Raw genomic sequence first — 25,788 nt, forward strand, 5'->3', positions numbered from 1 at the left:
AAATCATTGTGACCCTTAATTTTTTTTTATATTGTCTTTGTAACATCCACAAGTTTTATCTTCTATGGGTTCAAGAGTTAATGTCTCAGTAGGTTGTTTCACAGGCATAATTTACTTTTGAACACTTGAGTATAAGTGCAAGAGTTATATTTGACCAGCAGGATCTGTGCTTTGATTAAAATAATAAATCTTTATGTACTTTGTTGAATTATTGTAATTAAGCTCATGATAGAGATATCTTTCGAAATAAATCCATGCAACAATGACTGTATCATTTCAATTCTTTCCAGAACAAATCACATTGCCGTCAGCCTCTCAGTACACTTGTGTTTAGTCTGAATTGGCAAATTTCTGCAAAAGGGGTCGCCATTCAAAGGAAACTTGTAAATATATTAGTTTTAACATCAACTCTGATCAATTAACACACATTTCTCTTTTTGCCAACAACAGAGGGCAGCATGGCAGCACAGTGGTTAGCGCTGTTGTGGGTTCAGTTCCCGGCCTGGGGCCTTTCTATGTGGAGTTTGCATGTTCTCCCTGTGCCTGTGTGGGTTTCCTCCCACCATCCAAAGACATCATGTTTGAGTTCACTGGTGGCTGTCCAAAGACTTCAGGGTGGCTGGGCTGATCTGGCGTCTATTTAATTATATTTTTGAACATTGTTGCAGGTTATACTTCAAGGGCTCTTATGATACAGAGTTAGGGTTGGATAAGATGACCCCGAGGAGTCAAAAAGTCTTATCACTATGATGAACATTAAGGAAATTTGTCCATAAATAAAATTAATTTGGGATGCACACAGTGGCCCATCGTGACTGTCCACTGGCAGAGGAGACAGGCAGGGACATAATTAAGTTTAACATATTGTCCAAATGACTTGTTTGTCCAGCACATCCCACGGATGACCAACTGGATTGAAAACCGGGGAATTTGGAGGCCAAGTCAATGCTTCAAACTCATTGTGCTCCTGAAACTGTTCCTGAAACATTTTTGCTGAGTGGCACGTTGTGTTCTCCTGCTGAAAGAGGCCACACAGATCAGGGAACAGCACCTCCATGTGCACACGGTCTGCAGCAATGCAAGGTAGGTAACATCCACGTGGATGGAAGACCAGCAGAGCATTGCCTGAAGCACACTGCTTCCACCGGCTTGCCTTCTTCCCCTGTTCACCTCTGTCCCTTCCTTGGACCACTTTTGATTGATACTGACCACTGCAGACCGGGAACACCCCACAGGAGCTGCAGTTTTGGTTTGTTTGTTTGTTTATATATCTATATCCCACCCACTAACAGGAGCCACGATGGAGAGATAATCAGTTATTCACTTCGCCTGTCTGTGGCCGTGATGTTCTGCCTCATTGGTTTTTAACAATAAACTAAACCAGGCTGTAAAGACAGACCGATGAGTTGATCCACTTAACCTCCCCGCCAACTTCTGCTTGCTCGTTTAGGACTTAAAGAGGCATACAACTAAAGTAAACCTGTACTTCTTTGCACTGTTGGGGGAGTCAGGAACACCTGGAGGGAGCTCACGCAAATACAGGGATCGCACGCAAAGTCCTCACAGAAATGCCCCAGGCCTGAAGGAACCAGTGCTCAAGAGTGCACACATGCCAGCAACCATGAATGTCAGTGCAGCTGGCGTCAAAGATCTACACAGATATGACCTCCTCCCATTTGCTTGGTTCATTTGCAGCAGACACTCACCTTATGATAATGAACTAAACTGGAGGTACATGCAGTCTACAGCAGCTCTGTCTTAGCTGCAAACCAAAGTCACCACTGGGGAATATAAAGACTAAACATATATTCATGGCAATTTAAGGATCAGGATTAGGTGGGGCACCAAGAGCTAGTGTTGTTGTTACAGTTGGCTAAAACTAAGGCAGCCTTGCAATAAAGTTTTTTTGATTCAGGTTTAAAAGCTTCGCTCTGCGGTGCCTTTGAGCTTTTATGGCATTATGCTGTGAGGTGTTTCAGATGATTTGTCCACTCAATTTCTGCCAAAAACAGTAATCTAGAGATTAGTAACACTTCTCAGCAAATCTGTAAATGTGTTATTGTCAAACTTAGCATTTTAATATTACAGGTTTTGTATTTTAAAATGTAGATTTCCCTCAGACACACACACACACACAGTCGCACACAGAGCACAGTTGAGGAAGACAAATCGCCTTTCTGGATTATCACAGCAGGACACAGCTCTTTGACAGAAGAACAGAAATTGTCACATAACAGCACTTCCATACACACACCCAAACATCCACACAAACACACGGGACCCTCACGAGATTCCTGGCTAGAGAGGCAAGCTGTCAGTGCGCGTGTGCATCAGTGTGAGCGAAGCGGCTCTTAATTAGCAAGCTATCCTGATGACAACGGACTAGGGTCAAACTGTGCAGGGGTGCTCCGAGTGTGCGTGGGTGTTAAGGAGCATCGTTTGACTCCTCTCCTTCATGACATGTCTGAGAGCTGAAAACACTCCCTAATCACTTCTGAGGCTCACACCCCCAGCACAGTCACCAGGAAACACACACACACACACACACACAGCTCATGATTTGCGTTGATGGATTGCACCCAAGCCAGAGTATAGCCACCGTTCCCCTCGTTTCTTGTTTGTTGAACAGATGCTTCATAATGACACAAACAGACAAAACCGGGAGCTGCTCCATTTAAAATCAACGGGAAACAGTCTAAATGAGGACTTGTTGCAGCAAATGTCGCAATTGAAGAAACGTGGAGCTTCCTTGAAGCAAAAGCAGAAGCCTTTTTTTTCTTTTCCTTCTCAGTAATAACCTTACTCACCTTGAAAATATTAGCCCTGTCCCATCAGCTGCCTCGCTGCTCTTTTTCCAGCCCATCAACTGTTACATCTGGCCATAAAAAGATGGAGGTTGCAGATTGGCCCCGGAAATAGATCTTCTAACCATAAGGTTGTGAATTGTTCAGGGGACCCTTTTCTCAGCTGTTTCATGTGGGAGATGGTTGATTTAATGACGCTTGAGTGAGCGGAATGACTGCGGAACGGGTCGGTTTAGTGAGTGGATCGTCTTGATAATCGGCTGTAGCTGGACTTCAGCCCAAAGCACTCAGATGTGATATGTTTGAGTCGAGTAACTGCACCAGGCTGAGTAGGTTTCCCTCTCTGGCTGGAGGTTCCAGCTGGGTTTCACCTCCAGTCTCTGGATGGGACATCTATCTCAGCAGCGGACTCTGCCTTCCACTAATGAAACATCCTTACGTTGCTCGTCAGCTGCAGCTCACCTGGAAAGACTACACTTCTTAAATGGACAGTTTACTACAGGCCCCTTATGATTGGTTTTACTGTACACGTGAGGAATGAAATTTCATTCAATGCATTGTTGCTATATGGTGAATGACAGTAAAGTTGAATCTTAAACCATGAACCTTGGTTGGGTGTGGTCAGTTTGTACTAATGGGAAAGTTTATGATTACCAGTAATCAACATTCAGAAGCATCTTCTAGAGTGATGGAGATAGAGATAGAGTGCATTGGTCGTGGACATTTCACAATCATTTGCCTGTTTTTACCTCCATATGGAGCTAAATATGGATTTGTAAGGGCCATAATGTAAGTGGATGTGGTGGTAAGGATCGAGCTGAAGCAGGAGGCAGAGCTCCCAACTCACCAGTCAGGCTCATGAGGTTTGGGAAAATGAGATCAGGACTACAAGTGGAGGAAAGGAGGTCAGGCCGAGATATGAGGACAAAGAGCTTGGACATCTGGGGAGAGCGTGAAGAGGAGCTGCCGCCCCTTCACATCGAAAGGAGCGAGACGTCGGTGCGCCACTCACATCCAACTGGTGGGAATGCCTTTTTTGTTGGGTGTAAAGAGTTAGCTGAGAGTTTCTCTTTTGCAAATAAGTGTTTGTTCACAAATTAATATGAAAAAGTTCTGTAATTATTTTAGAACTGTGTAAAGTACATTTAGTGATGTCAATTTCACCAGTCAACATTTAGTAGCGATTTCATTTCACAAGTTTTTTATTTGGTATTCAGCTACTATTGAAATCTTGGAATATGTTTTACAGACTCTTACAAAAGGGTTATTTTCACAAGAATTAGACAGCCTTTAAATGAACAACTCTACTTATCCATAAACATCTTGAACAAAAACCTTCAAGGTCTCAGAAGTTCAATTTTCTGTGCAATGTATTTTATTTCCCAAAGCCTATTCAGCTGCATCAGGCAAATGGGTCGGAATAAACCTAATTCCTAATTCACACACACTTCAAAAGAGGTTGGACATCTTAACAGTAGGGTCAACATTCAGCTCAAGCACTGCTGGTCTTTCCTGCCAGAAACCCACCGTCTGTGTGTTTGAGCGTGCACCAGCCTCGCTCATTCTGTTGCCCCTTCTGCTATCATTATTTAGCTACTTAAAGCCATAAAGAGATACAGAACACAAAGAAACAGAATGGGGCCATGAGGCTGCAGTAATGGTCTTGTAATGGACTATAAAACTCAGTAGCGGTAAAATCCACACACTCAACCTCACAGGCCAAATCTCACACACACAAATGTTGTGTCTCTATCTGGCACAAACCTGAGTGTTGCAGATTAAATGATGATGACAGATAAACTGTTACAAGCATGGAGCCGGACAGTTCAGATGCGATGTATTACAGAGGGAACCCACTTTGTTTCTATTGCATCTATCATTGTGTTAAATTTGATTTGAAAGTGATCTCTCAGTCTGCTAGAAAATGTCAATAACCATAATACAAGAGAGTACAATAGAATACAAATAGGAATTTATGCCAAAGGAGACAGCACACGTCCATGTGTGCGTGCACACACACAAACACAGCCCACCAGCCATGATGAAAGAGCCTTTGAGGCTATTGCATGGGGATTAGTTTTGAGGAACGCCTTGGGTTATTTCTCCCTCTGTCCTTAACACTACCCTGAATCGCCATTTCCGCCACATTCATACAGCAAAGTACATGACAACCGGTAACATTTAAGTGGTCCTTGGTACATTGTATTAAATTTTCAATTTGAACTCGAAAAATTGAAATGTCACAGGTTCAGTCTTTAGATAAATCCAAAAGTTAACATGATTCATTCTAAATTATTCTGCTATTTGTCCATACAATAGAATGGCTTCTAATTAAAGCTCATGTAACCATACTAACGTGCGGGAGAGAAAGGGATGAAAAGGGAGAATGTTATGTTAAAAATGTTATTTGTTCTTTTTAAGATTTCCCACCTTTCACACTGTCTGGCAATGATGATGACTTTCTTCAGTGGCATGAGATGAATCATTCCCTCCTTTAAATATGTCACCAACCATGAAGCCATTATGTAAAAAACAAAAACAAAAAACAAGCAACAAAAACCCCAGCATGTCAGACATAAGAGATTATGAGTAAGTGGTGTACCCAAAGTGCACCCAAAAAATTCAGGAGCCTTAAAAAAAAAAAAAAAAAAAAAAAGAGTTCTGAGTGTGTAATTTATAACACAATGCATCAGATAAAGAAAACAGATTGTGAGGGGCACCCATGTGGAAAACTCAGAAAGTAAAAAAAAAAAAAACAAAAAAACAGTTAAATCTTTGGAAATATATTTTGTGTAAAAAAAAAAAAAAAAAAATCACAATCTGCCACTATGAAATATATCCAGACTTTTTTTCCTCAAAAAACTAACAGTACACTGAGAGCCCATATAGTAAATATTGGGCTGACATGAAATGGGAATATAGAAAGTTTATAAACTGTAGTATCTTGCAGTCTGTGGTTTCAACTACATGGTGGTATTAGGATGCTAACGTGCTCACAGTCATGAATGCTGATATATAGCAGTGGTGGTAAACTCAGTTCCTTTTATGGACTCCAGGTAATCGGGGTCACTCGCTCAAGTGGTCCAGCTCACTTGAGTCAGTGTTATTGCACTTCCCACCCCACCCAATGTAGTTTATTATTATTATTGTTGTTATTATTCATTGTAGCATGTGCATAAAATATATTAGCCACACAAACATCACTGTGTTTAACCACTTCTTTATGCAATACTGACCTTTGGCAATTAGCATTAAACACAGCTGAGTTCATCGCAGACGAGGAGAAGGAAATCCCAGATAGTCATCTGCACCTGAACGCCCCATACTGCACTGTGTCACAGCGATGCATTGAGAAACACGGGAAGGGACAACAGTTATAAGAGGGACAAAAAGAGTAGAGTAACCGCCTCCTCTGACCGGGACTGCATTGTACAACTGAAGCTTCAATTGCATAACATTTGATATTTTAAGCATCCTTCGAGTTTCTTGTTCCAGTGAATATCCCGTTAAAGTGAGGGAGATGGAATCTGAGTAAAAGTAACACCATCACCTAACTGGTCCTAGACCAAACTATCCTGACATATACGAGGATGCAAACAACCACCGGAAGCGACAACGGGGCGTGATGTCCCGAACAGTGTAATGGCTCACTACTCCCACGAACAGCACAAGCTACAGGCTCAGCAGACCAAAATGTTTGGCATGCCATTCTGTCTCATCAGTTTTGTTCTGTGCCTCCCCACCAAAAAAATAATCATTTTAAAGCAGCCCAGTGAATGGCGTGCAGGGGGAGAAGAACCTCTTTGGTGATTCAGGCCGCAGGCAAGACATCAGAAACTAGACACTCAATTTTAGTTTTCCCAGTAATCTCTGTGCTTCTACCTGTAATCTGTACAGTGTGACACAGGCTTGAAACTAAATCTCTCTCTTGTTTCTGGAGAGCAGAATTCAATTTGTATGCCTAGGAACAACAGAGAGATGCGCGCGTGTGTGTGTGTATGTTGCGTTTGGAGCTAATAAAGCTGATGGTACATTGAGCTACTGGTTTGATTAAAGGGAGTTACTGCGTCTTCTCGCGCGTCCTTGCTCTTTTTAAACCAAGGTTCTGCTCTCACGTCCTCTCTCTCTATCTGGGAGAAAGGCAGAGAGAAGAAGGTGGGTGGTTGTTAACCTTTACAGAGATGCCACTTTGTTGATTTTCCTGCGTTTCATCTTACACCTCAACTAATTAAAACCATCAAACACTCATGCACACATGCAAACACACACACACACACTGAGCTACAGGCACTTCGCTGTCTGCTAATTAAACCATCTGTTTTTACCTGATCTCTTCTGTTACAGCCTTGACTGCTCTCTTCATTCTTTCCATCCTTCTTTCTGCAGAGCCTCCATCCAACATTGGCTCACGTACAGTATGATCATCTACAACTGAATGTGACGGTACACACTGGTGCAGGTTTTGTGGAGCCGTTGATTTACTCTTTCACTTCTCTCTCTCTTGCAATTTGCAATTCCTCCTCTGCCCCTGCATTTCTTTCCCTTCTGTCACTTCGTCTTCTCTCTCATCTCCTCCTTCTCTCTCCCCATGACAGTGAAGAGACTCAGCTGTAATCAGTGACCCTGGCTCTACATCTCCACAGTTTAGCAGGCGGTTCGGGGAAGGTTGTGCATACATTCTTTGAGATCAGAATTTCTTTCTTTTATTCATTCATTTGTCGTTTTCATTTTTTTAAAAAAGAAAAAGGTAAATCTCAGTTTTGAATCTGGGCACAATTTTTATAACCAGACATTAGTGACATGAGGACATGATAATTGACAGATATGTCAGACAGAGCTGCTAAATACATTGTGAACAATAAAAGACATTTGCCCAGCATTCACTAATGCACCCTTATGACTTCACAGACATCTGCTAAACCATGGCCATAAGGGTTTCGGGCCTTTTTTTTTTTTGCTGTGGCTACTCAAAGGAGCAATATGATGGAAGATGGTGTCAAATTTTGATGCTGATATATATATAAAAAAAAATAAAAAATTTAAATAACACAAAAACTACTTAACTCTTTTGAGCTCCACATGAGAAAAACGAGGGTGGGATCCAATGTCTTCTTTTTTGTTTAATTTGCTCTTTCACGCAGCAGCTGAGGGTATATAATATTCCTAGTGTATGACACAGTCCAAGAGGCACGTTGAAATTCATGCAGTCTGTAAACTAAGGCTGGATTTATGCACCACTGAAGAATCGTTTTAAAAACCTCCACGGACCCTGCAGAGTATGATGGGTAATATAAAAACTAAGTGGAGACTAGAGTTTGGTTTGTAACACTGGTGGGGGCTTTTTTGGAACCTTCAGGAACCATTTAAAACATCACATAACTAAGGAAAGCAAGGTGGTTTATCCTCATTGTTTCCTCATGGTGGTGAACCATTTTAGGGTGAGGTTCCTCAAGGAACTTCATCTCTCAGGTATAGTATGAGATTACAAAAGAGACACAAGGATACAGTACAATGATAAAATTACAATAATGAGGTGTCAGGTAAATAGTAGTTATTATTAGCACACAGTTAAAAAAAAAAAAAAAAAAATTACTTGAAATAAATAAACAAACACACATACACAAGAGAAGTACTGAAACTAAAGAAGAAATACATACCCCATGTGTCCTGAAGGGCTCCAGATCCCCCAGGAAAAGATGTAAATATGACTGTGGAGGAAGCTGCCAGGGATGCCTTGTTTAGCTTGCTGATTTCTTCATCTTTTACAGCATCCATAACATCTCACAAAGTCAACATGTGTCCTCGAACCTGGACTGAATGTGAGCTCATAGTCCATGCCAGTTCCAGGGGTTTGGTTAAAAAAAAAAAAAAAAAAAGTGTAATAATAAAACTCAAAACATGTTGTATGTAGGCCCCTCAAGGGATAAAAGTGTTTTTATATGTCAGCCAGTCTTAAAGTTAAGCAGGTACAAAACATTTCCCCAGATAAGTGTTTCATAGCTTTACATTCCTGCACTCTTGCTTCTGTCTTCTTTGAACCCCATTGAAAATGCACCAATGGCCAAATAACACATGATATGATCTGATGAGACAGAAAATGATCAGCCTTTCGTTTTCTGCTGAGCAACGTGGTTGAAGCAAAAAGCTAATAAAAAAAAAAAAAAGGAGAACTCTGCAGGATGCACACTTCAACCAATCAGAGAGCATACATTTTGCCAATGTCCCATGTTGCCAAAGATTTTTTCCTCTCTACACACACACACCCTGCAGAGACACAAGGTTGGCAGACAAGTCGTGCTGTCATTTGTCAGCTACTCCCAGGGGTAAGATAAGGGATAGGCCACACAAATGTGAGCTTGCGTGTGTGTATGTGAGCATGTCAGCTAAATTGGGCATAGCAGTGATGTTTTATGGCGTGATCAAACAATTGATTAAAAACATCGTTTGATGGTTCCTTTGGTTTGGTTTGAGAAGGCTTGGAGAGGGGCAGGAGAGAGAAGTGGCAAAGAACAAGCGTGAGGAATGTGAGGCGGGGGGGAGGAGGAGCGGGGAGAAGAAGAAAGTGAATTATAAGAATTTTGAAGGAGACACAGTGATACACTGAGCAGAGGTCACATTCTCAATCTGAGCACATTTGAATACAATCTTTCTCTTGTTTTTAATCATTCTCACTGTGACCACTGAAACGAGCCCAGTCTGGCTCATGTTTGTGAATATGTTATCTCACAGTCTGTGGTGTGATTATAGAGGGACCTCTCAAATAAGGGTTCAGCTCAAGCAGTCCTGTGTAATACACTAGTGCCCTCATGTGGTGTGACTATGGCAGTGCTCATCTCCAATGGCCTCTTTAAAAGACATTTTAAGTAAAAAATTATAATAATGAAAAAAAAAAAAACCTCAGTGGCATATAATTAAAAAGAAAGGAATAACAGACTCTGCAGTTTCTGCGCCACATCAGCATTGCCACTCCCTCAAGCACTCACCTAATTCATTCCAAGCAATCGGAAACACAAAATCATTCAGACACACACAGTGTGGGCAGTGCTGCCCGAGTCCACCACTGCAAAGTCTGTTTGTTTATGACTGTGCATCACATCATCCCAGTGACATCAGAGTTACAGTCACAATCACTGGACTTGGAACAATGATGAGAGTCCCTACAGAGGTGATAGATCTGTCTGTTTGGGGCTCCAACTCAATGTCACAAACACCAAAGATGTAATCGTCAGCTTCAGGGTGCCACACTTTACCCAACCAGCCATCTGCATTAACACTAGTGTTGTACTGCTCTGAAAATTTGCAGTTTATTTGAATTCCATTTACAGCATCTGATGCAAGAAGAAACCCCAAAACATTATGAAGGACTCCCATGGCCCTGCTCACAGCTTGCTCACTGACCTCCCCTTAAAAAGCTGCAAAGCATCAAAGACTACATGGGCCACTTCAGAGACAGTTTTTACCCCCAGAGGATCTGACTTTTGAACACTGATTCCTTTGTTTTTTTATTGCCATATTATTATTCAACATTTTCCGTTTTTTGTTAAAAGGAAGCAGTAAGGTTGACTCTCAAGAGGCATTTCATAGTATTGCTTGTACACTGTGTTTTTAAATGTACATGACAACATCTCTCTATCTACCGCAGATATCATCCATTATGCTGTGATCTCCTTTATCAGGCCACTCCAGTGCCAGGCTAATTCAAGATACTGATTAGCATAAGTGAGCTACGGGATTCATTAGACTCAGAAGGAATTCATAACATTGACCAAACTGAAGAGGATCTTTTCCATGCTTCAGATAAGCTCTGAGGTCCCTACCATAGGCTGGATTTTCTTTCCTCTGATGCTGGCACTCAGATAAAACACACTTGTATTAAGTGTAGGGATTAGACATATTCTGTTATTATACAGTTATTGCATTTAGTGAGGAAACTTCAACCATATTATTGTCTTTAAGATACACAGATACCCCTCTATGCAACTCACAGAGAGAAAACATAGTGGGCAGCAAAAAGAAATGAATGTCTGTCTCTTTCCATCACTGGGTTATATTAGATATGGAAAATAAAGCCAGATATGAAAGAGGCTACATTAGAAATTTAAAGGACCTTTCTGTAGGTCTGCTGCCAAAATGTGTTTTTTTCACCAGTGTTGAGGATTGGCAACTGACAAGCTCTGGCAGTTTTTATCTTCCAAGAAGTTACAATACAATATTGCTGTCTGAGCAGAGCCTCTAATCTGTCTTTGGGGCAGACTAGAGGCTACAGTTAGTTGCGACTGGAATGTTAACATCCAAACTCAGGATAAAGAGAAAAAAAAAAAAAAAAAAAATCTGATTCTGAGCAACATATCTTTTAGGATGTGAAGAAGGTCCAGGAAAACCCAAGGTAGACTGACTTTTAGTCCCAATGGTACAAAGTCCAAAAAAATCCACTCAACTTTTGACCAGCTTGGTTTTACACTTCATGACTACTTAAGTGATCTTGGTGTGTAAAGGCGAGAAATTGACCTTTTTCCAATTCTTTTTCACATCATGAAAGCTACAGGCAGAGTGGGCTCTTCACGGGGCTGGCTCCTGGCTAGATGCTGACAGGGAAGGGGCAGACTGGGCCCCCCTTGTGTCTGCGGTTGGGCTGCTGGGAAGTTAAAGACCATTAAATTAGTTTGGAGCAATAAATTGTTTCAACCAACTGAGGGGTTTTTGCCTGGACAATCAATTTTTGGATGAAGTTGCTAGCCACGCTACGCTGCTGTGGCCTTCCTGAGTCAGTGCAATGCTGACTCGGACGCAGTGTGTGTGTGGGTATGTGCATGTGTATTGACACTGGGGTGTCTGGTTGAGTAATGGGGGCGCAGCAGAGTTTAGATGGCTTCTATCCTCCTTCCTATCCAGTGGCAGAGAAGGTCATCACTCATACAGACAGAGGGAGAGAGAGGAAAGCGAGCAAGTGACAGTGTGCGTCCAGACAGGAAAGAGAGCGTGTGTGTGTGTGTGTGTGCGTGCGCAAGTGACAGAGCATGAATGGGACAACATAGAGGGATGGTACTAAGGGGGACGAAGAGCGATGGTGGGACAATGAGAAACGGGGTTTAGACAGAGAGAGGTGAAAAACGTGTGTGTAGTCAAGCATGCAAGAAAACCATCTTCTGGAATACGACAACCTCACACTCCACAACGATGACAAATGTTTTCTATGTGTGGACGGCTGTCAGCCAACGGCTCAGCCAACTACAAAGCTCTAAAGCCTCACTAATGCACAGCAAACACTCCAGTCTGTTTCTCCACTGCATCAAATCCACACTCAAGTCACTTGACCATGCACTTGTCTAGACACAGACTTTGGCCAAATTTGGTGGATGGATAAAAATAGATCATCTTTATTAGGTGGTAATCCACAATGTGGATTTGTGCAATTACCTGTTGTGTGCTTGCTGTGTATTGCCTGCGGAAGAACCCAGCATCCAGAACTTCACTGGTTAACAGCTCTCCTTTCACATAGTACTTTATCACTTGTCTTACAGGTTTGATTTCCTGACTAACAGCTAAAGGCTCCGCAGTGTTTCATTTCCTTGTGTCCAATTGTTTTGGTCATCCCCAGGCATTTCTAAACAGAGAGGCATAAAATATAGACCCTCAAATGGTTTTCCCCACTTCTCTCAATGGTCCTAAAAGTTTAGTTTTAATATGTGCCGGCCCTTATTTTCACCAAAAAGAAACATAATTGAGGTTGGAATTTAGAGACAAACCTTGAAGTTGATCCACTGGGAGACTAATGTAATGACTACTCAGAGTCTGACTGCACTAGATTTTACTGAGACATAAGAACATTTAACTGGATAATTCAGCTGGAGGATGGAAATACAGGAAACTCAGGAAATCATGCTACTGGCTCCTCTGCATTCTATTTTAGGAACAGCGGTGTGCTTTGAGTTGATGCTAACGTGTTATTACCATATTCACTATCTTAAATTTAGCGTGTTGGCTAATAAGCACTGAAGGTTATACTGCTAGAATGGCGCATTATAAATTCTGTTTAAATTAGATTTTCTTGTCACTCCTATGTTTGAAGGAAAGCCACTAAACACAAATAACTTTTAGCTGATGATGAATTGTAAGGTTTTACGTTCAATCTTGTACCGTATTCAATATTTTTCATTTGAAACAATCGAGTTACTCCAACTATATGTACTCAAATATTGATGTTGAAACTGTTGTTTCTTGATGTTTTGATCTTGTGCAACTGAACAGCTTCATAGTTTTTATCCTGAACCGACACTGACAAGAATAGTTACATGTAATAGCTTACAAGATTTTGAAAACTGCAGTATTCACCGTATCTTGACGGAAAGCCATTGTCTAGCCAGAAGAAGTATAGCAGATAATCATTTTTTAAAACTACAACTTGAACTTCTTTACTCTTCATTTTGTGTGGGGATTAAAACTCATGGGAAACGTGTAAATCTGTTAGCTTTAGATTGGTGAGCAATTTTCATTATTTTTGGACAGAGCCAGGCCAACATTTCTTTAAATTTTCAGTTTTTATACCAAACAAAATAAATTGGCTGCTAGAAAAGCCCTTATATAATAAAGATAATGTGTTGCAAAATGTCTATCTAAAGGATCAAAGAGGAGTCAATAATTAAAATAATTTACTTAAAACATAATAGTCAATAGTCATCAGTCAAATGACTGACTCAAAGGTTCTTACTGTTTGATGTAAACAATAATCTTAGGGGAAAAAAAAGAATATACAAATAAGAAGCATTTCTCACACATTCATACCACCAAGAATTCATACCAAACATAATCTCATGATTTTAGAACAGTGGAGTCTGTTATAATTTCTCAGAGTTAAGGAAAGAGGGTGCTATGTTACTAACCGCTCCCTCCCCAATGGGCGGTCCAAACATTTCACTGTGTCTGATGTTCCTGGTCGCATCCATGGATCCATGGTTAGAGTTTCTACAGAACTTTGATGGTTAAGATTGTGATGAGAGAAGTGATGAGGGGGGGAATCATCATCAGACAGATGCACTGGTCCTAAAGATGAGGAGTAAAGACACAGTCAAATACTAAGAATTTTTGATGAGAGCATCACCCTGTGCCAACTACTGCTGACCTCTCTGGGTTTGGTATAAAAAAAATTTTTTATATCATGCATAAAAATGTTAATGGTTTTCTTTGCCCAACTAGAATAAACAGTCTCCATGGCTATTTGAATACTGGCTGTATATAATTACCTCTGGGCTTTTGAAACCCATTAAAGCTATAATTTAGAATTTTAATTTAGACAGCTATGAAAAATACTCCATTTACTTTGTCAAAAATTACTTTCTTGATCGAATTTTCTCTACAACAAAACTTAAATGATTAATTACTGCTAGCCGTTGTGTTTTGTGCAATTATTTTGGTCTCACCTGCAGTGTTGCCACAATGACTGGGACCAGTGAGACAACTTTTCCTGCCCCGGTACCTCCCCTCGCCCCTGCGCTCCGCCTCCTGCTGCAGCCTGACAGCTGTGTGGGTGGGGCAGTTGTCATGTTCGACAATGGAACCAGCTCGTTCCTGAACAAAGCACAGCACATGAAAAGAAGATTTGATGACTCGAAGAAATCATTATGTGTAGAGCTTCACTGTAGCCTTTGAGCTCACAGGCTAACATATGTCAGAAAGCTCTGGGCTCTGTGTAGAGCAGAGAACCTGAAGGTGCAGTGACTGTTTAGCCATCCTCCTCCTCTCTCTGGCTGACAGCTGAGGAGTCTTCTCAGAGTCTGGGGTGCAGGCCAGTGGAAATGCATCACCTAGGGGGTCTCAACACAGACAGCCAAAAGCAGACTAAGCACAAGGATTCTCCTCCTTAGTTGTTAGTGTTAGTGGCCTACATATATTCCCAGTTAGTATTATTACTTAATGTTTGCATCATCCTCTCAATACTTTAATATCCAGGAAAGCAAATTTTTCTGTCCCTCTTTCAGCAAGAACTAATTAAATAAAGTGGACGGTCTGTGATGTTTTAGTTGAACAACACACATGATTTCACAGAAGCTGCGAAATATCTAAAGCTACACATGGACCTTCTGTCGCAGATGCTTCAGCTAAGTAGAGAAATTGAACGTCTGCTCACTCGTTCATCTGTTTGTGTTGACAAGACATCAGCCTGTTATCTGTAGACAGCTGTTAACAGGGACAGACTGAATAAACTGACTGAACTTCCATGGCCTCTCGGTTGTCGTCAGAAATAAGATCTCTTCAGCAAACAGAGCTCAGATCAATCAACAGTCTGTGCTTCAATCTGTCCCTCTCATGGTTGCGATCTCAATGAGATAACCAAAGTCAGCTGACCATCCTAACGCACAACAATCCTAAAGATCAGTCATCTTAAAAATCATTATTGGTTTCTAAATATTTGTATAAAAATTTCAAACAGTTTCATCAATTTCAGGGTGATCTTACCAATGAAAGCACTCTCTGACTCCAGTAGAGATCCTCTTGCAGATCCTCCCATCACACCCCTCTGCAATATACACAGAACTCTTTTCACAATTCCTCTCCGCAACTTGGTTAATGCTGTATATACTTAGCATAAAGAGAATAAATATTCAATGAATGTTCAACTCACCAAATAGTCATTTTGCTGTGGTGGGGACAGGTCAAAATAATCTGCAACATAAGAAGAAGGTGTAAAAGAAAAGACTAGGACATGCGCCACTGTCCAATGACAGATCACCAAGTAGTGAACATATTCATCCGCATCACTCACATGAAAAACTTACTACTCAAACATTCCGTCTCGCAAAAGCATGCACACACAAAACACCCCAACAAATTTCCAGTGAAACAGCTGCAGAAAGACAAGGCGTTCTAACCGTCCTGAACAGTCAACCTCTGGCTGCTGAACTGATGATATGGATCTCTGTTGTCATGCCTCCTCCTGCTGGTCACATTAATGTCCTCCAGCTTTGGAACCTCCCCAGAGCTCAGCCTGGAACACCCTTCTGACTCAAACACACATACCAACCATTTTTGGATGACATTGACTCATAGCTTAGTACAGTTCAATAAACAGTGAACTACCTCTGTATTTGAGCTGAAGAGAGTCATGGATCCGCAGCAGGTTTCTGGGCTCCACATTTCTGGAGTTGGGCCTTCGGACTGGAGCCTGGAGCCGCAGCCTGGCCATATCAAACACATCCACTGGAGGACGCTCTTGATGTCTGTTCAAATCAATATAAGCTTAAACTTATTTACAGGGGTTTACGAGGAATTCAACAGGACAAAAATGTAATCACAAACAACAATAAAATTATTTACAAACTACAAAACCACAGGTTTTAAGTTTTAACTTTTCTACTAACTTGCTAAGTTGGTACACTCTTACCACATGTTCAGGGAATCCAGCTGACTCATAATAATAATAATAATTATTATTATCATCATTATCATCACACAGCCATTGTTGGGACTGATATTCAGTAGTATTGGGTTGGACCACTCAAATGTCTTCAGACACTCTTCATTTTGATTTACACCTGCCAAGGTTCGCGACTGTATTTTGCAGTTGTGGCATTATGGCAACAAATTCTGTTCACAGACATGAGACACCTGCAAATATTCTGCATCACTCTTGTGTTACAGAATGTGTGTCAAGGACCACATTTTGCCATGGTAATGCTAACAAACTGTAATGGAGACACACTCTTGCAGGTAAGTAGGTAAGTTTAAGTACTTAATGGACAGGAGATTATAGACACAGTCAGGTCCATTTCTCAGCGCAGAAGGTAAGGAAACAATTTATTGAAGTACATTCACAAAATGCTGCACTTCAATTCAATATTATTATAATGATGCATCTGCCAGGGTTGACCTGTCGCTCAGAGGAGAGTCTAACTCATCCCAGTCGCCCTGCTGCAGTTGGCCTTCCAACCGTTTTTGTTCACTGCGAAGTTGTCGACGCAAAGCTGACAGTTCACCGAACACATTGTGCTGGTCACCTGAAAGCACACACACCAACACCACTTCTCAGAATTGATCTTCAACAGGTATACAATATTATAGATGTAAACCATGACATCAGTGGCCAGACCTGAGGAACAAAAAACTGATGTAAGCTCATATATATGTGTAAATGTGCATGTATGTAGTACCAGCAGCTCGGAGCTGATTCCTACATGCAGGGACAGGAGGAGACTGTAAACCAGACAGAGAGCGCTCCTGGAACACAGAAAGATGAGTGTGAAGGAATGAAACCCAGTAGGGGAGGGAACAAATTGTTAACCTTTCATTTATACAAAGAACAACTTGCAGAAAAGAAATATCCTCTGTAGAGAGAGAAAGGATATTTATATAAAATGGCTGGAACTTAATTGGCCCCCCTTTCTTAAAAGGTAATGCAGACGTGTGCAATACGCAATATGAGCAATACCTGTGGCAATCCTTTTTATACTACGTGTGTGCGCGTGCACGCACAACTTACAGAAATGGGGGCAGTAGAGTGCTGGCTTTCAACAGTCGGGGGTCTGGGCGTGTACTGGTGTAGGCCATGTTTCTTCTGCAGGGTGGGGATTGGAGGCGAAGGCTCCCTGTGGACCTAAAGAAAACATATCCCTTCCCTACATTATTTATAGTTCACTGCAGTAGCAACAAATGTTACCAAGGGACAATACCCTGAGCAGTCTGATGGTTTTATTTCAACCAAAGCAAGTGCAAAGAGTCATTTTAAGGATAAGTTCAACCAAAGTGCAAAAGTCATAAAATCAACTTATTCAAGAGTTTCCTTCTTATGTAGTCCATTGTCTGTAAACACTGACAATTCCTTAACAGGAACATGCAAACTACAATTAAACAGCTAATATTGGACATTTGACAGTAAGATTAAAGTATGATAATTATATTATGTAATATTAAATCACATAATTCAAATGATATTCAGACTAACCTCTAATGTTAGTGTGATTGTGTTTTTTTTCTTATGTGGACTAACCTCCTCCACCCGAGCCTGCCTCTCCCTCTCATACTGCCTCCTCAGTGCTGCGTTCTCCCTTTCTTCTGCTTCTTTCTTCTTACGATCGGCTTCCTTTTTCCTCTGTTCAGCCAGATGAATCAGCTCTTCATTTTTGGCCTTTTGCTTGGAGACAAACAGAAGAGAAAGGCAGTGATTGATTTAGGCTGTTCTTCTGTAGACTAGTATTCACAAATGATGAAATGATTAGTATTTTGACACAGTTCTTTAACTCTTCACCTCCATTTCCTTTCGTTTCTTCCTTTCTTGTTCTTCCTCGTACTCCCTCTGAATGTGAGCCCTCTGCTCTGCCAGCCTCTTCTCCTCTTTCTCCTCTTCCAGCCTGGTCCGTTCCCTCTCCTCTGCCTTTTTACGCATTTTCTCCTCTATCTGTTAACAGAAATAGATTAACAACATGAATTTACAACATTTATTTGCAGAATGGAAGGCTGAAGCAAATTTCTTTCTCAAAGAAGTAAACAAAACAAATTTCTGGTTGGCCCTGTGAAACTCTAATTTACTTGCACTACAACACAAGCAGTAGTGAGAGCAAAGTCTCCAAAGGGTGGTCGGCTGCCAGCAGGACAGTTACTGAACAGACCAGCCAACCATATAAACAGAGCCAGCAGAAGTACCACCAGCTGTTCAAAGCAGTACCTGCTGTTTGAGGTAAGCTTTGTACTTGTCCTGCTCCTGGAGCTGGTGCTGGGTGGGCTGGCAGGTGAACACATTGCCTCTGGCAAACTGTGGAGTTTGGACATGGGTGAAACCTGCACAAAGAGAAATTCAACGAGTTGGACCAAAGAATCTTGTTTTCCAAAGGAAAGGAAGAGTCGTAGCTCAGGGTGTGACTCTTAGTAGATGTAGTACAGACCTTAGCTGCTACGTCATGCTACTTTGGTAACAGATTGTTATTTATCCTTTGTAGAGCTTTGTGAGTGTGGTGCATGATTAAATCATCACCTTTATTAGGTTGACAGTTACTGATGCAATAAAACATTTATCAGATCTCTGCCTCCCATACCTTCACTGTTCCATTTGCCAAATATTAAAACGTTCTAATAGCAAAGCACTGTTAAAAAATTCCAGAATAAATCTAGTTAAGGTACCAGAGAACTTGTTTTTAGAGTCATGGATACTGCACTCTGCTACAGTACCAGAGACCCTCTCATTGGGGTCAGGGGGTTCTGCCTGTCGTGCTCTCATGGCAGCTGTGGATTTCCTTTGCCACTGCTCTGGGTTGCTGTAGGCCTCCTCATTTAGCTTGTGCATCTGGTTGAGGTCAGCTGAGCAGCAGGAAACACAGTTAGAAACATGGCAAATCCATTCTACAAATCTTGTATGTTCAGAGTGGGAAAAAAAAAAAAAAAAAGAGGCACCAACCAATAAGATTTCCAGTGCTATCTCTGAGAGGTGCTCCTCCTCCACCTCGGCCCCAAGGCTGGTGGTTTTTCATGTCGGCCTCCAGCTGGGCCTCATAATGCTCCCTCTCCTCCCTCTCCTGACGCCTCCTTTCCTGTTGCTCCTGGATCTACAGAACAATAAAAGACTCTCTGCATATGTTCATAATAAACAGATCACCTTCAGCTCACTCAATGATGGATTAAGTAAGCCCTAGTAATCAAATTATTGTATTGTTTTATAGTATTGCTCCCAGACATTTATCAAGATCCTTCCTCTAAATAAAAATGTAAAACCACACGATGCCAAAATAATTCTTATATTTTGAGATTCAGAAGAAGTTCATTTAGTGCCTTAATTTAAAAACAGAGACACAGAATTGCATTCTTACAACACATAACAACCCAAAGAGTAAATGGCTGAAAAAGATTTGTGTGAACCTACAGCGATCATGTTTCATCAACACTTCCAAACACAGCTCAAAATAACATATTGAGGATTCTTGTTGCTATATTGAGGGCAAATAGAAGGGACTGGAATGGGATTGTAGTGGCACTGCAACATGAAAATGTGCAGCTCTCACTCTCACTTCTACTGCCAACTATCAACACATTAATGGGGATCTACAGGTATAATTAACTTGAACTACTTCTTTTTCATCTATTTTACCTTCTTGTAAAGCTCGCTGCTCCCTCTTCTGGAAGCTTCCTGCCAACATATCACAGACTAGCATGCAGTGAATTATACTCCTTTTCAAAGTTGCCCGTCACTATTTTGCTTTTTTTCCCTGCTAATGCTGTTTCCCACCAAGGACCTTTGCCAAGATGATCTTGTTTCCATCTGTAGCAATTACAATCCAACAGCCCAACCGTGTTTTCTACATAAAAATCATAGACCATACTAATATAATTCTAATAAACAATGTTTGTAGTAGTGGGGTAAAATGTCTTTGTAATGTTGTCAAAATTAAGTAACATACCTGTTCTTTGAGAGCATCTCTGTAGCTCAGTATCCTATCTCTGGTTGACCTGGATCTCTCTGAAGGAAAAAGTCTGACCTGCGAGTCCACATTCACAGCCTCATTGTTGGTCCTGTCAGGAGAGTTGCAGAATCACAGCACCCAAATCTGACTAACTTTTACGTTCCTGCTTTAATGACAATGCCTTGTTCCTATGTCTTCTTCTCCACCACCAGCAGCTCTATTTTAACCACTTGTTATTCTCCAGTTTATGGGAAATTGAAAATCTCCCAGCCTTAGAGACAAAACCATGTGTTGATACCATGGCCACTCTATTGAGTAAGACTCAAGAGGGCACAATTTTCTTTCCTTTTTCTCAAATGCTGCACAACTATTTCCCTGAATGAGTCGAATTGACAGGCGCATATAATAAATAAGATTCCTGCATGCTGGTTTTACCAATCCCTGTTTCCTGCTTCCAAAGGCAACATGTAAAAAGTGAAAGGGATATTTACTTTATTGGTGGCTCAGGAAAGGTGCTTCCACTGTGTTGACTGTGAGGGCTGTGGTCACCAAACTGGCTCGGCATGCCTCCCCCTGGTGGTACATTCCAGTAGGATATGGGATGGCTGGAACCAGGTACAGCCAAATGACCATCTGGAAAGAAAGATTAGTATACTAATTCAGCTGAATATAGTTTAGTTATAGTATAGTTTTTGTACATCCTGCAACAAACATATTGACAAAAGCTGATTAAATCCCTTTTAACATAGGAAATCAGTGCTTACAGTAAGCTGTGTTAGGGTCAAGCAGGTTTCTGGTCCCATAAGTGTGATGAGGTTCTCCGTATGGGCTCCTGTAGGCTTCACTGAGTGTCGATGGAGGATGTGGATGGAAGAAAGGAATTCTGGAAGGAAAATATAAGGCATTCATCTTGCAAACTAGAAACTTTCTTGTCTGTTTTCAGTGGTTTTATATGAGGATGAGCAAATCTGGAACTGAAAATTAAATTATACTGAGATGGATTTTTAACACGAATAAAAGCCCAACTTGTCGAATGACTTTCCAGCAACTTTACCCAAACCAATTATAAATCAAAACTGCTTCACTCTGACCACACAGCTAACAATATACGGGAGGTGTTATAAGATGGAGATATACCTGGGAGTGTCCATGGCTCTGGAAAAAGAAGGGGCAGCAGTTTGACTGCTGGGAGACAAACTGCCTCCTCCCAGGCCAAGGACAGAGCTGTACTCCAGCAGGGGGGACTGGAAGGCTACGTGAGGGTGCTCAGGAGGCGGCATCTCTCTTTCTCTAATACTGATCTTCTCATGACCAAGTAAACATCGAGATGATGATTCTCTCTCTCCTGTTTCTGAGGGCTCCAAAAGCTGAGAGTTTTTCCTCCTACTCAGTCCGAACTGTCTGATTCGATCTGGCTGATTTGTGGAGTGAAAAATAAATTAACAGAGGTACAAATATCTTTTACTGATACTCAAGCATCAACTTAAGTAGCATTTCCATAACAAACCTAAGACTAGTAAGATTAAACCTGGATAATTTCAATCCTATCCAGGGTGTGTGACTTTGGACTTAGTCGTCCTTTCGGTAAGTAAACTGTTTTGATTATTCTGCACTTGCACTCAGTTAGTTAGCAATAAATATGAAAATAATCCATACAGGCAAAGGCATGACCATTGTAAACAGATAAAGTTATTCAAATGTTGTAACTGAATTTGATAATGTATTTCCCTTCACTGTGATGTTAAAAGAATTTTACCCAAACTAAATGAGAGTTGGTTGTCAGGTGCCCGCTGACCTGTTTCTCAGGATCATTCACCCCAGTTGCAGCAACTTTGAGCTCCAAATCTTTCTCCCTGGAACAAGGATACACATTTTTAACTAGCTTTTCAAGGTTACAGATTGAATGGCCTCCACAGAGAAGAAGAATGCAAATAGAGCTTTAGTGTTCAATAAGACTTTAAAGATTATGCAGGGTTGTTGTCAAACACATTTGGCATTCCCAAGACTGTTGGTGCCATTATCATATAAAGGGCATTTCAGCCTTTTCCTCAGGTTTGCCGGTCAAAGCAACCAAAACAACTAGAAAAATAAGTTAACAGTTTCAGTAACTGCAACCAATCCTGAATGCCTCACCTTCCCGTTAAATTTGCATACATGTTAACGTTGTTTATGTGTAACCCTGTACATAAAAAAGATCACTGACTGACTGCTCTACCTCTTCTTGTTCCTATGTTGTTCAGCAATCTGTTCCTGCAGCTCCTGTCTGTAGCGCTCCTTCCTCCTCCGCAGAACCTCATCTGCATCAGCTGCTCCTGGAAATGCAGGACGATATTCACAAAGAGGCCATCATAGTTTGTCAATTATCCTTTTTGAAGTAACCCTTCAAATAGGATGGCTGTGGATGTTAAAGATTTTATGCAGTCATAAATGTCCATCAAATGGTGCAGTGGATTGTTGTTCAGCTTCAAACTGTAGAATGTCCTTTAACCTATTATTAGCCCCGTGGCAAACTCAGTTTCATCATTTTTGGTCAGCACTCTTAATCTCCTTCCTTCTCTGGCAAAACCTACAGGGTTCTCCCTGTGAAAACACAAATGAAACCAAATAAATTATTTAATTGGCAAATAAAGCTATGATATCATTTTATGAAATGCTTCACATAAACAATTGAAGAAACAATTTCCATCAGGTACCTGCCGTCAATCTTCTTGGTTTGTCTCCTCTCACAACTGGTCTTGACCCCCATATGTCTGCGGCCTCTGCCTTCTGTCAGCTCTACCTCCTCTTTTAAGTTCTCCTCTTCCTCAGACTCCTGGCTCACAGATCTCCGAAATCTGTCATGATGTTGAGGAGTCAGTGATGATTGCTCCTCTTCTTCATCAGGACAGAGAGTCTTAACCTCAGCAATGCACAGAGCCCTGCGTAACCCTTTACTCTCCTCTGTCAGGGTGGTTGCATCCCTCAATGAGGATGCTAGCTGTTTGGGGGAAAAAAAGCAGTCTGGTCGTTGATCCAGTATTCCAAGAGGAAATATGATTGCAAGAGGCAATGTTTGTTTAAAAAAAAAAAAAAAAGAAAATTGTAGGGTGCAAAGCTACCATGACCCGGTACGTATTAACCATTTTAAGCATTAATATCGAGTTTGGTGGAATTAAAACTACAATGTATTATGTCCCATGTGAATTGGTGCTCCATCTATTTATTATTATTCCACAGGCTGTGGCAACTGCAGAAGAACCACTTTGTGTTCAAGCACTTGACTCACTGCACTAAATAGTAGTTATCACCGTGCTATTTAAAATACAAAAGAGGCCTTTCAAAGACATGAACAGAGATCATGAAGTCATCCAAAAAAGGTCACTACCTTTACATTCCTCCTCTTATCAAGCTGAATTAGTGGTCCAGCTGATGCAGCATCAAAGTGTTTTTTCTGTAAAATAAAATGTTACCATAGTGATTCCAACCAAGTGAATAATATTGTGGTACATTACAGCATTACAGCTTGTAATCATTAAGATGAAAAGTTGATCATAAGTTTTGGTGAGACTGCACAAGTGCTGAGCCCTGAGAACTGCAAAAGGATATACCAACTATGGCGTGATACAGGGTCAATAGAGTGCTACATTTTATGACTTCATTTGGAGGGGGTCTTTAAAATAGGATGAACACCTTTACCCAGAAACAACATTCTAATTTATGCCAATTCCGCTGGATCCAGTCCTGGATCACAGACTCAGTAATTAACTGCTAACACCACAGAAAGCTGTAGACCTCTGTACATAGTTTATAATTTAATTATTTAAGCCAAAAAAAAAGATCCTAATTGTACTATACAACTATTGCTGTTGCTAAATATTTATATGGCATACAATTTATCCCAATGGAAAGCTGAGGTGAAAAAATATATATAAATAAATCAACTGAGGTTTCGCAAAACTCGAGTAACTTCTAAGTTCATGTTCTACAGCACAACACATGAATTACGAGGTAGGTCGTCTGTGAGTCACCTGAGCCATGTAGCGCCTGTAGTCCATACGGAGTTCATGCTGCAGTCTCTGTTTCTTCCTCTCATACTCCATGCCAAGTGGTAGACCCACACTGCAACTCTCCTCTGACAAAACACACCCATTAATATTTAATAAAAGACACGGAGTGAAGAGTTTCATGCTTAGACAAAACAATTGCCACTTCAACAAAAATCAAACTTAAAAAGCCTTGAAAGAGATAAGGTCCAGTAACCATAATGATTAAACGAGGAACGCATGGTCGTATACTGTACCTTTTCCCTGTACATCAGACTTAGGTGGGATGTTCTCTTTAACAGTGGACCCACTGGCTCTGTGTGGTTTTACCTATTGGTCAAAATTTAAATACATGAAAAACATCATGTATTAAAAGGCAAGGATTAGTGCAAACGGGCCATAAAGTTTTCTCTTCCCATACAAATACTGAAAGGGCCAAATACTCAATTATTTTCATCAGGTAAAATTATAACCTTTTTAATATGCAAGAGTTTATCAGATGAGGCTTTATTTTGATGTCTTGGATGTGAAAGAGATGTCTGCAAAAATCATTACTTCTTTCTCAAAATGCCACTGTGTCATATGCCAATCTGGCAAAAAAAGAGGAACACTTCATAGCAAACTACTTGGCAGCCAAACTCACCTTGATTTCCATGTAAGGAGGATCTTGTTCTAGATTGGCTTTATCCTCAGCCACTCTTGCCTTCCGCTCCCTGATGAAGTTTTCCAGCTCATCATCCATCTCCATTTGGCAAAGTTATTCAACCCAGCTGAGAACACAAAGCAGGCCAGATTAGATACTGTCTCTTTAATTTTCCGTTGTCAGGCAACCATGATGAACGCCACAGCATCTACATGATAGCATTAGCTTAACGGCCCCCACTATACTGACACCGTTGTGTAAATACGACACAATTTATAACAATTTTAACAAGCTCAATGCAGTACTTTTTCTTTGGTTAGTCAAGAGTAGCCTGGAGCTTGTGTTGACTAGCCTATTGGCTTTGATAAAGTAAAGATAAGCCCAAAGTGTAGCCAATAAGAGCGGCTCAACAACTAGCCGAGCTAACCTTAGCTTGTTATAAGCCCTAGCCTGACTAAAATTAGCTCTGCGGGTTTTCAAGTGTTTTACCGTCGTTAACACAAAGCAGGACTCGCCGTTCAGCGGGCCTCACCGTGATATTACCGTAGAAGGTACGCCTGTTAGAGTTAGCGGTGCCTTTTGAGCCTAAAACCACACTGCATCACACTGACCAACTACTTCCGGGAGTCAACTTTCAAAATAAATTTCTCTGAATCTTTGAAACACCTGCCCACCCTCATTTTATATTTGCATTTCCATGTGTTTTTAAATATCAAGTGGCTCTAGAGAGAGAGACAGAGAGAGAACGTCTCCCTCTCTCTCTCTTCCATGCATGTACATTACAACATTACGTCTCGAATTTAGTCTCTTCCCACAGTCTGTGTTTTGTCCCTCCTGTCACCGTCCTACAGGTGCTGAATCATTTCTGCTCCATGTTCCCTTCCTGAGCCCGGTTCTGTCTGTGGTTTCTGGTTCTTAAAGGAAGATGTTCTTTGCCA

At 41.1% G+C, this 25,788-nt stretch overlaps 1 protein-coding gene across 6 annotated transcripts; it reads right to left on the minus strand.

Moving 5' to 3' along the window:
• Positions 1-12,595: 12,595 nt before the first annotated feature.
• Positions 12,596-25,463, minus strand: LOC115049911 (centrosome and spindle pole-associated protein 1-like). Of its 6 annotated transcripts, none has more exons than XM_029512527.1 (28): positions 25,366-25,460; positions 24,851-24,977; positions 24,465-24,537; positions 24,193-24,296; positions 23,550-23,615; positions 22,879-23,162; positions 22,674-22,765; positions 22,401-22,497; positions 21,981-22,038; positions 21,323-21,600; positions 20,950-21,068; positions 20,677-20,818; positions 20,183-20,294; positions 19,186-19,333; positions 18,912-19,088; positions 18,460-18,572; positions 18,043-18,192; positions 17,785-17,922; positions 17,278-17,391; positions 16,949-17,015; positions 16,669-16,795; positions 15,879-16,018; positions 15,671-15,799; positions 15,424-15,464; positions 15,258-15,318; positions 14,505-14,614; positions 14,222-14,369; positions 12,596-13,844 (listed from the first exon to the last, which is right to left on the minus strand). In XM_029512527.1, exons 2-28 carry the CDS (start codon positions 24,953-24,955, stop codon positions 13,672-13,674), a joined length of 3,366 nt encoding a protein of 1,121 aa, XP_029368387.1. In that variant the 5' UTR covers positions 24,956-24,977; positions 25,366-25,460; the 3' UTR covers positions 12,596-13,671. The 6 variants fall into 6 exon arrangements, 5 of the variants coding, with proteins under 5 accessions (XP_029368387.1, XP_029368385.1, XP_029368386.1 ...); XM_029512525.1 differs by having other exon boundaries at positions 12,597-13,844; positions 17,785-17,928; positions 25,383-25,463; XM_029512526.1 differs by having other exon boundaries at positions 12,597-13,844; positions 17,785-17,928; positions 22,401-22,491.
• Positions 25,464-25,788: the final 325 nt, after the last annotated feature.

This window comes from Echeneis naucrates, chromosome 10 (assembly GCF_900963305.1).
Source record: "Echeneis naucrates chromosome 10, fEcheNa1.1, whole genome shotgun sequence".
NCBI classification, from domain to species: domain Eukaryota; kingdom Metazoa; phylum Chordata; class Actinopteri; order Carangiformes; family Echeneidae; genus Echeneis; species Echeneis naucrates.